The sequence below is a fragment of the Hemiscyllium ocellatum genome, chromosome 28 (genome assembly GCF_020745735.1).
Source record: "Hemiscyllium ocellatum isolate sHemOce1 chromosome 28, sHemOce1.pat.X.cur, whole genome shotgun sequence".
Taxonomy (NCBI): Eukaryota; Metazoa; Chordata; class Chondrichthyes; order Orectolobiformes; family Hemiscylliidae; genus Hemiscyllium; species Hemiscyllium ocellatum.
In genome coordinates, this window is record NC_083428.1 from 29290297 (window position 1) to 29303855 (window position 13559).

A 13559-nucleotide genomic window follows, 5' to 3' on the forward strand; every position below is an offset into this window, starting at 1 on the left:
AAAAAATTTAAAACAAAAATCCATGACTCAATTCAAAGCATTCTCCTAGTATGCTGGTGACTATTCCTCAAAGACTAAACAGACTATATACTTGTCATGAATAATATTTGTTTAAGTTCACCCTCCATAAACTGGTTGCTGTAATTACCTACAGTGACAGGACTTCAAATCCATCTGTGTTCCACAATTAATGAAAAAAGTGCAAAATGTCAGTTTCAGTTCACCCCTTTTATTGGTCTAGACAGTATGTGAACTGATCTTAAAAGTGTGTTGCTGCAAAAGCACAGCAGGTCAGGCAGCAAAGGAACAGGAGAATCGACGTTTTGGGTATAAGCCCTTCTTCAGGAAACTGATTCTTGAAGGGCTTATGCCCAAAGCGTCGAATCTCCTGTTCCTTTGATGCTGCCTGATCTGCTGCGCTTTTCCAGCAACACATTTTTAAGCTCTGATCTCCAGCATCTGCAGTCCTCACTTTCTCCTAATATTTGAACTGATCCCAAACTGTCTAAAGATTAGCTCCAGGCAATGTATGATCAGTCATTCACTCACCAAAATACACCTAGGCAGTGACTATATAGCTGACAAACTCAACATGTTCAGTGTTACTGATGGAAAAAAAAACAAAATGTAAAAATTTTAATTTATTCAGAAATTTCAAAACAAGACTTATGATGATCAAATGACAGAGTCAGACACTATGTCAATCAGTTCCAGTAATTAATTCTTAGTGTACAGAGATTGGCTTTATATTTACAAAAACTGTAACCAAGACTGTCATTTGTACAAAGTCACTCAGTCTGGATTAAATTTAACTCCAAAAAAGATTCAACAAACATGAACAAGTACATGAGCAACCTAACAAAATGAGAAAATCGCTGCTGAAAATGTTTTGCTGGTTAAAGCACAGCAGGTCAGGCAGCATCCAAGCACCTTGGATGCTGCCTGACCTGCTGTGCTTTAACCAGCAACACATTTTCAGCAAAATGAGAAAATCCACAGGATCATTTCAGTCGTTTGTTATATTTCATGCAGTTCTTGGCTTTGTTCATAATTGCAAAAAAAGTTTTTCAAACTGTCCTGCAACAAGCCATCTACTGTTCTAAATTCAGATAATATTTAATTTTATAAAATTGATCATAAAGTCACAGGGGTTTCCAAACTTAAAACATGATTTTCTTTGAGCCCATTGTCCTCTCCCACACCATTGTGCAGGTTACATACAAAATATGCAGAAACGGATGCAATTTCCATCTTGAAGATATCCAATTTGAGGATTAGATGTGGCGAAACCAAACAGCAGGTATACTCAAATGTCCTACACATACATGCCATGGGATAGTGATCTATCATACCCCATCTTAAAATTTCATTTCTGGAAGACATTGTGTTACTGCATCATTTCACAAATATGAATTACTGTTCTTAGCTGAATTTTGCTATTTCTGGAGGCAGACTCATGTACACTGTGATAATGCCACAGAAACTGGAACACTAATGTTGTAATATTCTAATCTTTTTGATGAGCCAAAGTAATCTCCATGTGATGCCATCTTACCCACAGTGCACTGGAAGTAAGGGATAATGATCCCTCTGGTGCTGACATATTTCAGGCTCTCTACAACCTAAACCATTGGGTTGGGGGAAGGTGGAGAATTGCAAGAATTAAAACTGTCAAAGCACACATCTTTCCTTTGTGAGGACATGCTAACCCAAGTGCAAAAGTGGTGCAAAATGGATCTCAGTTGTATGACAGCACTTTGATCATTTCCAAACTGCATCACAGAAAACTAACCGAAACAAAAACTACTCAAATCTAAAGCTAAATTCAAATTTTAGCACGCCTTTTTTCAGCCCACTGATACACAAAATGTGATGTTAAATATTAACCATTCAAACACCAAATAAATTCATCAGTTCTGCCTCCTGAATAAAAAATAAATTGTAACACCAAACATTGCAATTATTTAGCTTAAGACAAAAATAGTTTAAATTGGGATCTGGATTTTCATGCCTTAGTGTCCCATGGAGTACCCCCCTCAGTTATTCAAACTTGTCCAAAGAATCCACCCAGACTATAGACGCACACCATCTAGTGTCCATTTTGAGAATTACACAGGAAGGTCCAAGAGAATTGATCACACAAAGGGCTGGAATACAAGAGTCGGGAGGAAAGCAAATTTTTAAAAAACTGTTCAGTTCCATAAAAATGTTTAAATAACTCCATCAATATCAAAAGGTTACTTAGATCAGTTCCCAAATTTTCCATCCATACGAAGGTTTCAACAGTGAATTGAGAACATGGTGTTAGGCACGTTTTGATAGGAGACAGAAGACCAATGGAAAATGAGAGGTTTAACAAAGTTCATGAAGGAGATGGGCCCATTGTCGCTGGCTTGTTGATTCTGCAACTCGGAGAATCTTTTCACAATGTATAGGGTGGATCTCAAAACTGGCAGATGTTAATATTCATCAGCAAAAAGCAGAGTAATTTTTTTTGAGTAACAGCTTCCAATCCATCCTTAGCGATGTAGCTACCTGCTACCTGGCTTTAGGCAATTTGTTCCTTTCATTTGATTTGCCCTTCATCCCATTTGTCATGTTATTTAGCACACCATTGTGATTGGATGATGCAAACTTTGTTTCCATTCTCTCATCTTCCTCATCCTCTGTCCCATCGCTTTCTTCATCATCACTCCTTTCATCCTTATCAATCTAAAAGGAGATGCAAAAATAAATGTTTCAGAGGGAGATTCTTCATTTTAAAACTCTATCATCTAGGCTACTCGTGCAAGATCCCAAACCCCACCCAATGTCCCTCTTCCAGAGGCTTTCTAGGATGTCCACACCATACTGTCAGTCTTCCTATTTCCATCCTGAAAACATCTCAGGAGGGAAAAGGAACTGCAGAGTGGAGTGGAGACATTCCTATTACTCTTCTTTTGGTGAGAGAATGATCTGTTCCTTCCCTTCAGGGAATCCAACATGGTAGTGGTGTGTACTAAACATGGAGTATTATTCAACCAAAGAGATCCTTGAGATCTCTCTGATACAATCTGCAATTTCTGAGAGAACTTTAAAATCTCAAGAATGACCTCTTGGATTTAAAAAGTCAAGTTCTTTGCAACCCTGGAAAGTTGCCTCTACTCAGCTCAGAATCCAAAGGGTCAAAGCAAGCCTCAGGGCATTATTCTTAGTTTTATCATTGAATAGGAAGGCATCACTTAGATAGTTGCAAGATTAAGTGTGGGGGAATTGGAGAGAGATCTAAATCACTCCTATAACAGCAGGAACAGTTCTGAACAGTACAAGCTCAGCTAAATCAGCCTTAAATCCAGCATGAGGGGAAGAAAAAAGTACTGGAAATGTTCAGAAGTTCAAGAGTTAGGAAAAGAAAAAAGGCAGGTGGACATCTCGTGCCAAATTGTTCAGGCTGCATTTTCACCGTTTCCTGCTATGGTTCCTATGGATTTCAGTTCCTTTTGTGCAGGAGTGAATATTTGCCATTAATTAGTATCCATTCAGAGGTGGGTGACATAAAAATGGACTAAAGGATGCTGTACCATTTGGAAAATAGTTTTAAAATGCAGTATGAACTGAATATAGGGTGGAGGGGGGAACTAAATCTGCACGTCATGAATGCTGTGCCAAGTTTAAAAAAAATTTAAGTCACCCAAGTCTTATTTAGTGACCTTCCCTGGCATTACAATTCTTGATGACAGCGCATCCTAACCCAATGGCAATTTATGAGTTGTCAAAATTGCTATGACAACTCTCACTAGGGCCTTTTGCTGATCTGTGGTTAACCTCAATGAGGACCTGGAGGTTTGAACAGTTACAGGATCACCTAACCTAATGTTGATCTGAGGCAATACTTTGAAGGTAGGGTCAAGCACCTTCTCCAAACTATGGTTCAAGTTGGTGAACAGCTGAGCCCTTTGTGTGGAGTTCAAGATCCTGTTGTGAAACAGACCAAAGTCAGTTTACCAACCCCAGTTGTGTTGCTGTCACCAGCAAAAGTCCACTTCGTATTTCTAATACATTTCAAATGTTGCACATCCTTACCTTACCAAGAAATATGAACTTGGCTACCATTCGCAGAATGAGATATGCCCAAAATATATGCAACAGCTGCAGGACCATCAGAAGAATATTGAAAAAATAGTAACCAAAGAAGGGCTGGAAAATCTCCATGGAGTGGTAGAAGGTGGTGTAAATTACCCTGCAAACAATAGTTTTCAACAGTTAACAAAAACAGATGGGCAGCAGGGAAAGTGTGTGTCAAACAAGCAAAGAGATTGAGAAATCAACTCTCAACTGTTGGCTCATGATTCATGGGCATAACATTCAGTTTAGTCTTGCCTTAAAAACTATACCTCTTTAGTGTCACAGGCTAATACGAAGGTCCGTGTATTCACAAGCATGTTGGTTAGGGAAGGAGTTAAAAAAGTGGCTGTGGGGATTCTGTAGAGCCAGACATGCACAAAAAGGTAAACTGGATATACTGCAGTTAAGTGCCATGTGGTTCAGAGTTAACATCTGCAGTTCCTTATTAAATTTGACTCCCACATGGCCAAGTATTAAATGGAGAGTTAAGAACCAAACACCTAATCACATTAAAGTTTGTAAACTGATAGTTTCCGGAACAGAACTGTTTCAATAACGTTTACCTGTCTAACCTCTAACTAATGCATTTGTCAACACCTGAACAGTTTCCAAAAATACCCACTACTCCTAAAATATAGGTTCACTTTATGGATGAATTAAGGCAAAAAAAAAACCCTTTCCCTAGCAGCACTATGGCTCTCAAAGTCTATAGCACCCATAATCAAATGAAAATTAATATTGTACAAAGGAACTGTGCCATCTAGCTGTGTTTTAAATATGGCCCAAATAGTTGCTGTACCAACAAGGGACTGATGGTGGCATCACCAAGCTTCCCTTGCCATTATACTCAACAGCACCACTTGAGACTTCAGTGCTATTGAAACCTCAAAGCAGCAACTTAAACGCTCCTCCTGCACTAACCACTGCCAAAGGCAGTAAATGAGCAGCATGGGCATCTTTGATGAAAGACCTTTACCCAAGGCATTAGCTCTGGTCTTCTCTCCACAGATGCTGCCAGGCCTTTTAATATTTCTCTAGTTTTTGTTTAATCTTTCAAGATTGGGTCATTTCAGGGAAGTAGCTAATTAGCACTTAGGGGATTTATTAAGATTTGCACTTCAATTTGAGTTCATCCTTAAATGGTTATCTACAATATTGACCATTCCTACTGAGCAATAAGCCAATGGAGACCTGTGTCTGTGTTGTATTTCACCTGACCTTGAATAATGCTGGTCAGAAATGTTAATCTATTTTCTGGGCTCTTTTCATAATTTGGTCTATGGCCAGGATACAAAACCAAGTACTGTCTAGCAAGAAGGAACCTGCAGGCAGAGGTCAGCATGCAGCAGCTATTATTCCAGATCAGTATATGAGGGGCCAAATACCTCTTTTTAAACTCAAGACAATATTGTGTGTGTCATGTCTAGTGTCCCATACAATGGTAATCAGCTTGGTTTTGTAGGAGAGGAGTTTTTAATCTCGAGTGATAAGCTGCATCCCTCATTGACACTGAGCCCTAGTTGACAATCCAGAATTACCCAACATGAAAACACCACACTAAGCAAAAGAAACACTCACACATTAGGAAAGATGATAAGTCGTGTAATTAGGAAGACAACAGCAAAGACTGCAAACAGCACGTCACAACTCCTGCGCCATCCTGCATAGTTCAACATTTTTGCACACTGCAAAGAGACAAAAAAAGTGGAAGAATGAATTCATTGAAACTAGCCTCAACGTTAGGATTTATTTCCACATTCCTCCTCCACCTTGATTTTGTCGATTCTAGTCTGCAGATTGGTCTTCAGTCTCTACCACAAACTATTCCTTAGCCACTGACTCCACACCCATCCCTGTCCAACATTTGCAACTGAACTGGACTCCTTGTAATGTTTGTTTGACCCAGAGAGGAGAGTTTACAATCTCATACCCTCTTATCGTGGCCACTTGATAAATGAAGAGAACAAAGATCAAGGGGTACAGGTCTGGAGTTCCTTGACAGTGGAGTCTCACAATGTGGTGAAGGCAGTTTTCAGCATGCTTGCTTTCATCAGTCAGAGCATCACGTATAGCAGTTGGGACACCTTGTTGCAGCTGTACTAGACATTGGTAAGGCCATGCTTGGAGTACTGTATGAAGTTCTGGTCACCCTGTTGTAGAAAGTATATTACTGAACTAGAGCGAGTGCAGAAAAGGTTTACTAGGATGATACCTGGATTGGAGGCAGAGAGTCGAGCGGCTGAGACTAGTTTCCCTGGAATGTCGGAGACTTGATGACCTTATAGAGGTCTTTAAATCATGAGGCAGAGATAAGGTAGCCATGTTAGGGGAGTCTAAAACTAGTAGAGCATAGGCTTAAGGAGAGAGGGGAGACACACAAGAAGGGTCCAGAAGGGCAAATGTTTCCACATGGAGGGTGGTGCGATGCTGCTGCTGCGCCGCCTTTAACAAGGTTGTCTCATCCTTGGTTTTTATTTTCAGGTGGTCATAAAGACATAGGTTCCGAAAGGTCTGGGAGTTCATCTAATTGAAGTAGCTTTTAAGTTTATGAAATACACTTGTACAATGAAGGGGAGTGGCCAATTCTCCCAGCTTCCTCTGGTTTGGTTTGGTTTGAGCAGGCAGTCAGTTGCAAAGCTGCTGGACCCACAGCAGCAGGTCCATGCTGATCCTCTCGCTGACCTCTCTCCTGCAAGACCCTGCATTTGATTTTGCCTTGTGTGCCATGGGGTGTTTATGGGGATTGTTGCAAATATTTGGGACAGCATCATTAAGTTGAGTTAATCTGTTGGGTTTTTGGATAGGTTAAGTTATTCTGTATTTTGCTCGGTTTCATTTGGTAATCTTGCAAATAAATTCTGTTTTGTTTAAAGCATGTGGTTGGGCCAGCTGCATTACTCCTGGAATATCCACTATAACTTTTCTAGTTGCTAAACTGGTGTAGAGTCCGGGCTACTTTGTAGAAATGTAGTGAGGGGGTCCGGCTGGTCCATAACAAGGAGTGTGCCTGGACCAGGCTGCTAGAAGTAACGATGGAGGAGTGTACAATTTTGTCATTAAGAAACATTTGGACAGGTGCATGGATAGTCTAAGTATGGAGAGATATGGACCACAGGTAAATGGGACTAGATTAATTGTGAAAACTGGTGACATGGACAAATTGGGTTGAAGGGCCAGTTTCCAGGCTGTAAACCTCTGACTCTGATTCTATGGCACTTACTTCCACCTCAGTGACTTCACTCATTTTTGCTTCACCTCAGCTCACTGACTGCTGTAAAACCTTTCAGATATCTTCCTGGCTGGCTGTCCACTCTCCTTTATCCAAATTCTGCTACTCCTATCCCAACTTGCACTAGATCCCACTCACCCATCAGCCCAGCGCTCACTAAAACTAAATTAGCTCCCAGTCTGATAATAACTGGCCTCATGGCACTTAGATTTGAACACAAGAATAAGAATTTCAAAGATCGGTCCATGGCTTCATCTGTCTCTATACCCCTCCATTGGGCACATTATCCTCTAATATCTGTGCTGCTCCGGTTTCCCCTCGCACCTCAGATCTTTGTTGGTTCCACCAGTGGAGATTGCGCTTTCAGCTGCTGAGAACCTAAAGCTCTGGCGTTTTCTCATTAAAACTGTCCAGTTGCTCCCAATTTAAGCCACCCCTTCAAACTTGAGCCTCTGACCAGGCTTTGGGGAGGGAAAATGGTATTTGACAAGTAAATGCACATTAATGCAGGGTGTTGTTTTGGAGTATTGCACAGGTCGGTCAGGAGGTTAGCCAACTCGGCATTAGGCCTTACCTGTTGACTCTCTGAATGACCCCATCACATATCTGAAAATTCTAAGATCTTCGATTTAGTGAATCAATCTCATTGCGGACCTTGTGGACGTTACAAAACTAATGATTTCTGGTGACAATTGGGGCCCGAGAAACAGCAAATATTGAGTAGACATGGGTATGAGCGAACTGTAGCTACCTTCTCCTACAACCCATCAACCCACCCTTGGGATCAGTCAATTCAGCACAAACTGGTGATCCAAACAAATATATTCTCTTCTAGGAGATAAGAATATTTGAACTAGGAGGAGGATTTGGCCAATCAGCCTCTGAAACCCGCTGCTCCATTTAGTATAAGCATGGCTGATCTCCTCACAGCCTCAACTCCACTTTCCTGCCCACTCCTCATAACCTTCAAGTGTTTTAATTTAAAAAATCAGTCTCACTCCATAAAAATGTATTCAGTGTTGCAGCATCCACTGTCCTCTGGTATGGACCAACTCCACAAATTCACAAGTAGTAACTGCACATTTTTATTGAAAATTTTTTTTTTTCCCCCAATCTATGACTTCATTCTAGATTCCCCCAGAAGAGGAAACATCCTCTGTAAATCTACTTTGTCAATCCCCTTTAGCATCCTTTAAACTTCAATTAAATCTATTAGATTACTTACAGTGTGGAAACAGGCCCTTTGGCCCAACAAGTCCACACCGACCCACCGAAGCAAAACCCACCCATACCCCTACATTTACCCCCTACCTAACACTACGGACAATTTAGCATGGCCAATTCACCTGACCCACACATCTTTGGACTGTGGGAGGAAACCGGAGCACCTGGAGGAAACCCACGCAGACACGGGGAGAATGTGCAAACTCCACACAGTCAGTCGCCTGAGGTGGGAATTGAACCCGGGTCTCTGGTGCTGTGAGGCAGCAGTGCTAACCACTGTGCCGCCCCTGAATGTAGGCCTAAACTCAAACTCTTCATAAGGCAAACGCCTCATCTCAGGAATCAACCTTGAGAACCTCTCTGACCTGTCTCCAAAGTAATCATACACCCCTCAAGGGGATCAAAACTGTACAATCTTACAGGTGTGATCTCACTAATACATTGTACAGAAGCAACACATCCCAACTTTTATAATCCATTCCTTTAGCAATGAATGTCAACATGCCAATGGTAGTTCAATAATCCACAAAGGAACCAGGAAGCTTGAATATGACACTTGCCCAAACTGACAGGTCAAAAGCTCACCTCCATAATATAGTCTGATGCATCATGGACCAGCATCACCAGTGTCCCCACCCGTATATAGTTTGCACAATAGGAGAAACCAATCAGAAAGATTGTGGCAATGTGATGAACGATCTGCTCCTTGAAGTCCTGCAACAGAAGAGATTTAAATTTAAGGTGAGAGCGCATCCGCTCAGATGGGGGTCTTAGAATCAAGTTAAAAACGGTCCATTGCTTTCAGTGATTGTCAATCTTACCAGTCAGAGATACTCCATCTCTCCTGGCAACTAGAATCAGCCATCCTTAAAGCATATACATTTCCCAGAGCTTCGGGCTGCTATCTGCTCAAAGGAGTTTGTATAATTTCCGTCAAGAAAAGGTGGGGAATGCTGATATACTTCAGCTTGGCAGCAGCCATGCAGGGAAACACAGGGTTACTACTTCAGACCAAGAACCGTTTAGCAGATCCTTGGTGAACCTGCTAAAATGAGCAGGAGCACACTCACTTGGTACAGCTGCAAACACGGAGTTAGTTTATTTTTAAGCCCACATTTATATAGCGCCTAAGTCACAGGGGCATGAAACAAAAAACAAACCGAAGATGCTGCAATCCAAAGTGGACAGGCAGGAGGCTGGAAGAACACAGCAAACTAAGCGGCATCAGGTGGTGCAGAAGTCAACATTTCAGATGTAACCCTTTCTCAGGATTGGTGTGGGGGGAGCTGCAGATAAAGGGGAAGGCGGGGGTGGGACAGTGAAGTGAAGTGGGGATAAGTGAAGACATGTAGAGGGTATGACCTGGTTGGTCAATGGGAGATGAATCCAGTTGGTAGCAGGGAACAGTGGAAGGAGGGGGAAGGGGTGAGAAGGGAATCAGGGGAGGAGGAGGGAGGTTATTTGAAATTGGAGAACTGTTCTCCATGGCATAGATGAGACAACATATCCAGTCAGATCTACATGAGACTCCAAATCCCCACAAAGCAACATGGTCGACTCTTAAATGCCTAGCAAGCTAGTTATATCTAATAGTTACAAAATCAGATTTAAAAAATTGGCTTGATGGCCAGCATTGACCACGGCATCAGAAATGCCAATGGTGCCTGCTGACCTTGCATAGTCATCCCCACTAACATCTGGGATATTTTCTCAACAACCTTTTCCTAAATGGAGGGAACGGTCTCTCAAGCTAGTCAAGTAGCAGCTAAAACAGTAACTATGTTCAAGACATCACTGTCACCATCCCTAGCTGTGTCTTGCCCTACTGATCAGACAAATCTACCAACGTCAACCTGGTGTACAGTCAAGAGGGAGTTGCCCTGGGAAATCTTCAGAATGGACCCCTGACCCTATGAAGTCACTGTACTCCAGAGCGAGCTGTGCCCCCGGCTACATTATCCCAGTACAGTTACAACATCCAGAATGAGAGAGAGAGATTGCCTAGATGGGTCTACAAGCAGCAGCACAATTCCAATGCAACCATTACTACCCCATCAGTTTACACTCAAATGTGATAGGTGTCACCAGTGGTATCAAGATACCCTTAAAAAACTGAAGGCCAGTGAGCAGTCTAGTGTTCTGCCAGAGCTATGCAATTCCTGATGTCATTTCAGCACAGGTCCAGGGATATACTCTGCTGGTCAGAGTCACTCCTAGCACCAAAGAAAGGTAGCTGGATCAATAGCTCATCCACAGAAGTTGCCTTAAATATCTTGGACTGATGAGAACATTGGGATTTGAAGCCTCAATGAGATTTTAAACGCGAGATCAACTGCAAACTTAGAATGGTTGACTTCAGCAAGAGCAACAGTCATTTGGACTGTGCAGTCAGTGGTAAAAAGGTGAAACTTTGTTCCAGTCACTGGCTCCATCCTTTGTGTAATCTGATGCTGAATTGGGATATTGATAGGTCACCTCATTCAATTGGTTTCTTTGGGGTTTTTGGTCTATAGAAACTAATCATGCCATGAAATTTCAAATATTCGCTTCCAAAAAAAGTTTTCACAAACTGTAGTGACCATTTGCCACAAGAGCAATTCAAACGATTGGGATCTTACTCCTCTAGGTCACAAGAGTCAAACGTAGAGACAATGGAATGATAAATAATTCTCTCTCAATCACAGATCCTGTTCAAGCTCATCAGATTAAGTCTATGAGCAAAGACCATACCTCCACCATTTCACATTTCCTCAAAGCTCACCAACCTGATGACCATCGCAGCAAGCTGATGCTGGTAGATAGCACTTCTCTCAACACCCATAGTCTCGTCAACTGACATCGCATCCTGCATGAATAGATTTCTCCCTCTAAATTATTGGGAAGCAGCGGCTCCACCACAAACACTGCTTCCTCACCAATTTCCACCAAGAGCCATGGACCAGGTGCTGGGGCTATGGGGAAACTCCTCCCCTGCTGTGCTCAGGCTGGTGAGGGAGGGACAGGTGCAGCACCGTCTTTACCTCTGCCTTGGGGTATCTATTACATTAAGGTAGCTGTATAAATGTCAACACGATGTTACTGTTGATTGGCAATTGATCAGGAAATCACTTACTTTCCTCTTCACATCCCATGAGACTCTGAAGAGGAGGGACCAGTAGAAAGCCAGTTCTATCATGTAGTACCAGTACTGGGAGGGCAGCAACACCTGAAACAGAATAGCTTCACTTTTTATGCTTTCAGAAGTTAAGAAAACAAATCAAGATGACAGCAAGGGAAGCAGCACACAAAATATTCTTTAGAAATAGAATGCAAATGAGAAAACAAAACTAAAAATACAAAACAATTGGACTTTATCCCCTGAAGGGGAAGAAAGTAATTGTAAAGCATTGACCAACTGGGATTGCCCTACGATTGAGCAGAGGGATGAGGCAGGAATTATGGGGTTTTCATGTTTTCTGTTTAATGGATTGGATGATAGATTGGAGAGTGCTAGAAATCATCCCAGCGCCTCCAAACTATTATGGCAGAAACAGTTACTGCGCAGCCTGTCAAATCCATGCTAGCTCTCCACTGCAGTAATCCGATCAATCCCATTCCCTCACTAGATGCCCATAGGTCTTGTAAGTTGGTTTGTGCCCAATTTCCTTTGGAATCATTGGCTGTCCCTCCTCCCACCACGCTCCAAAAGCATTTCAAATCACAATCATCCACTGTCCATCATTCACAGGATCCTCGCTTTCAAATAATTCCAGTTTCACACAAACTTTTCTTGACCAATTTCAATCCCTCTTTCCCAAAACGAGGCATTCTTCAGAGAGCACTCATTGCTTTAAATCAGGGTGAGTTGGAGTGAGCCCGACTGGGTGCCAGGTCATTTCCATAAAATAGGAAGTGGTTTGGGTTGTCACTACCAATAATTTTATGACCATCTCACTAAGTATTATAGAATTATGATGATCAAAACTAATGACCTGTACATTGGTTATGGGTCTGATTTTTAAATAAACATTCTATACAGCCACAAATCACCTCAAACTCTTTCTCCAATCTTCACCACAACCCAACCTTTTGGAGTTTGGTGGTCACCTTTGTGACTCTGCACCACTCCTACAGTTGAATCAGTCAGCGTATACATTGTACTCCAGAATCGAGATGCAGTGCAATTAGCACAGCACACAATGTAAGCTCAACATCCACTAACTTACACAATACGGATCAACAATACCAACTGAACATGCTGAGAACATTGCCAGGGGATGGGCGGCCTATGAGGGGATGGGGTGCAACAATTTAATCACCACTTTTTGGGTTGATGTATTTGCTTTGGAAAAGCAGGCAGTACATACTTGCTGAGGGTATCCTTTCCAGCATTCCTTTTGATCCCAAAACCACGGTTTCTGTAACAAAAGACAACATTGCAATAATTGACTGCTAGATTGAACATTTGGATGGAGGAAATGTTGATAAATGGATATGGTAAGTGGGCAATTGTATACAATTAGAGCCAGTATATTGGCTCAGGGCCAAAGAGTTACACACTTGAGCGAAATGACCCATTTCAGTGTTGAAAATTCTAGGAATTTCTACAATCCATTCTGGATGGCTCATCACAGCCACACCTTTTACTTTGACAGACACCTTCCTGTTCAATAACCTAAGTGAAGTTTAAGAACCTGTTACAGCCAACTGGGCTAATGCTGGAACCTTGAAGATTCCTTTCACAATATGGTGCTGCACAAGATTACACTGGGAAACAAACAACATACCCTCATCTTTTTGTCTGGTGTGTAGCTAAATTTGTTCAACAAACCCAGAGGAAGGCTTGTCCTATAATGTCAAATGTCACGATTTCATCTAGCATTAAGGTCTTTGAGATCCGTGCAATAATTCAACAATACCTTTCTCCCCCTTGAAAAACAGGAAACCTCTACTGATAAAATGTAAAATCAGCATATTATATTTTACATGAAACAAATTAGCAGGTGTACAACATGACAGGATC

At 41.8% G+C, this 13559-nt stretch overlaps 1 protein-coding gene across 6 annotated transcripts in view; it reads right to left on the reverse strand.

Moving 5' to 3' along the window:
* Positions 1-990: 990 nt before the first annotated feature.
* Positions 991-13559, reverse strand: part of cers4a (ceramide synthase 4a) — a 67239-nt gene continuing 54670 nt past the window's right edge. For 4 of the 6 annotated variants that reach the window (XM_060846012.1, XM_060846013.1, XM_060846011.1 and 1 more), the window contains 6 exons: positions 12904-12954; positions 11670-11762; positions 9143-9271; positions 5683-5789; positions 4063-4219; positions 991-2712 (listed from right to left, as the gene is read on the reverse strand). In XM_060846012.1, the coding sequence (XP_060701995.1) occupies positions 2539-2712; positions 4063-4219; positions 5683-5789; positions 9143-9271; positions 11670-11762; positions 12904-12954 (711 nt within the window). In that variant the 3' untranslated portion in view covers positions 991-2538. The remainder of the gene's footprint in view (positions 2713-4062; positions 4220-5682; positions 5790-9142; positions 9272-11669; positions 11763-12903; positions 12955-13559) is intronic. The other 2 variants (XM_060846015.1, XM_060846016.1) reach the window with 2 other exon arrangements.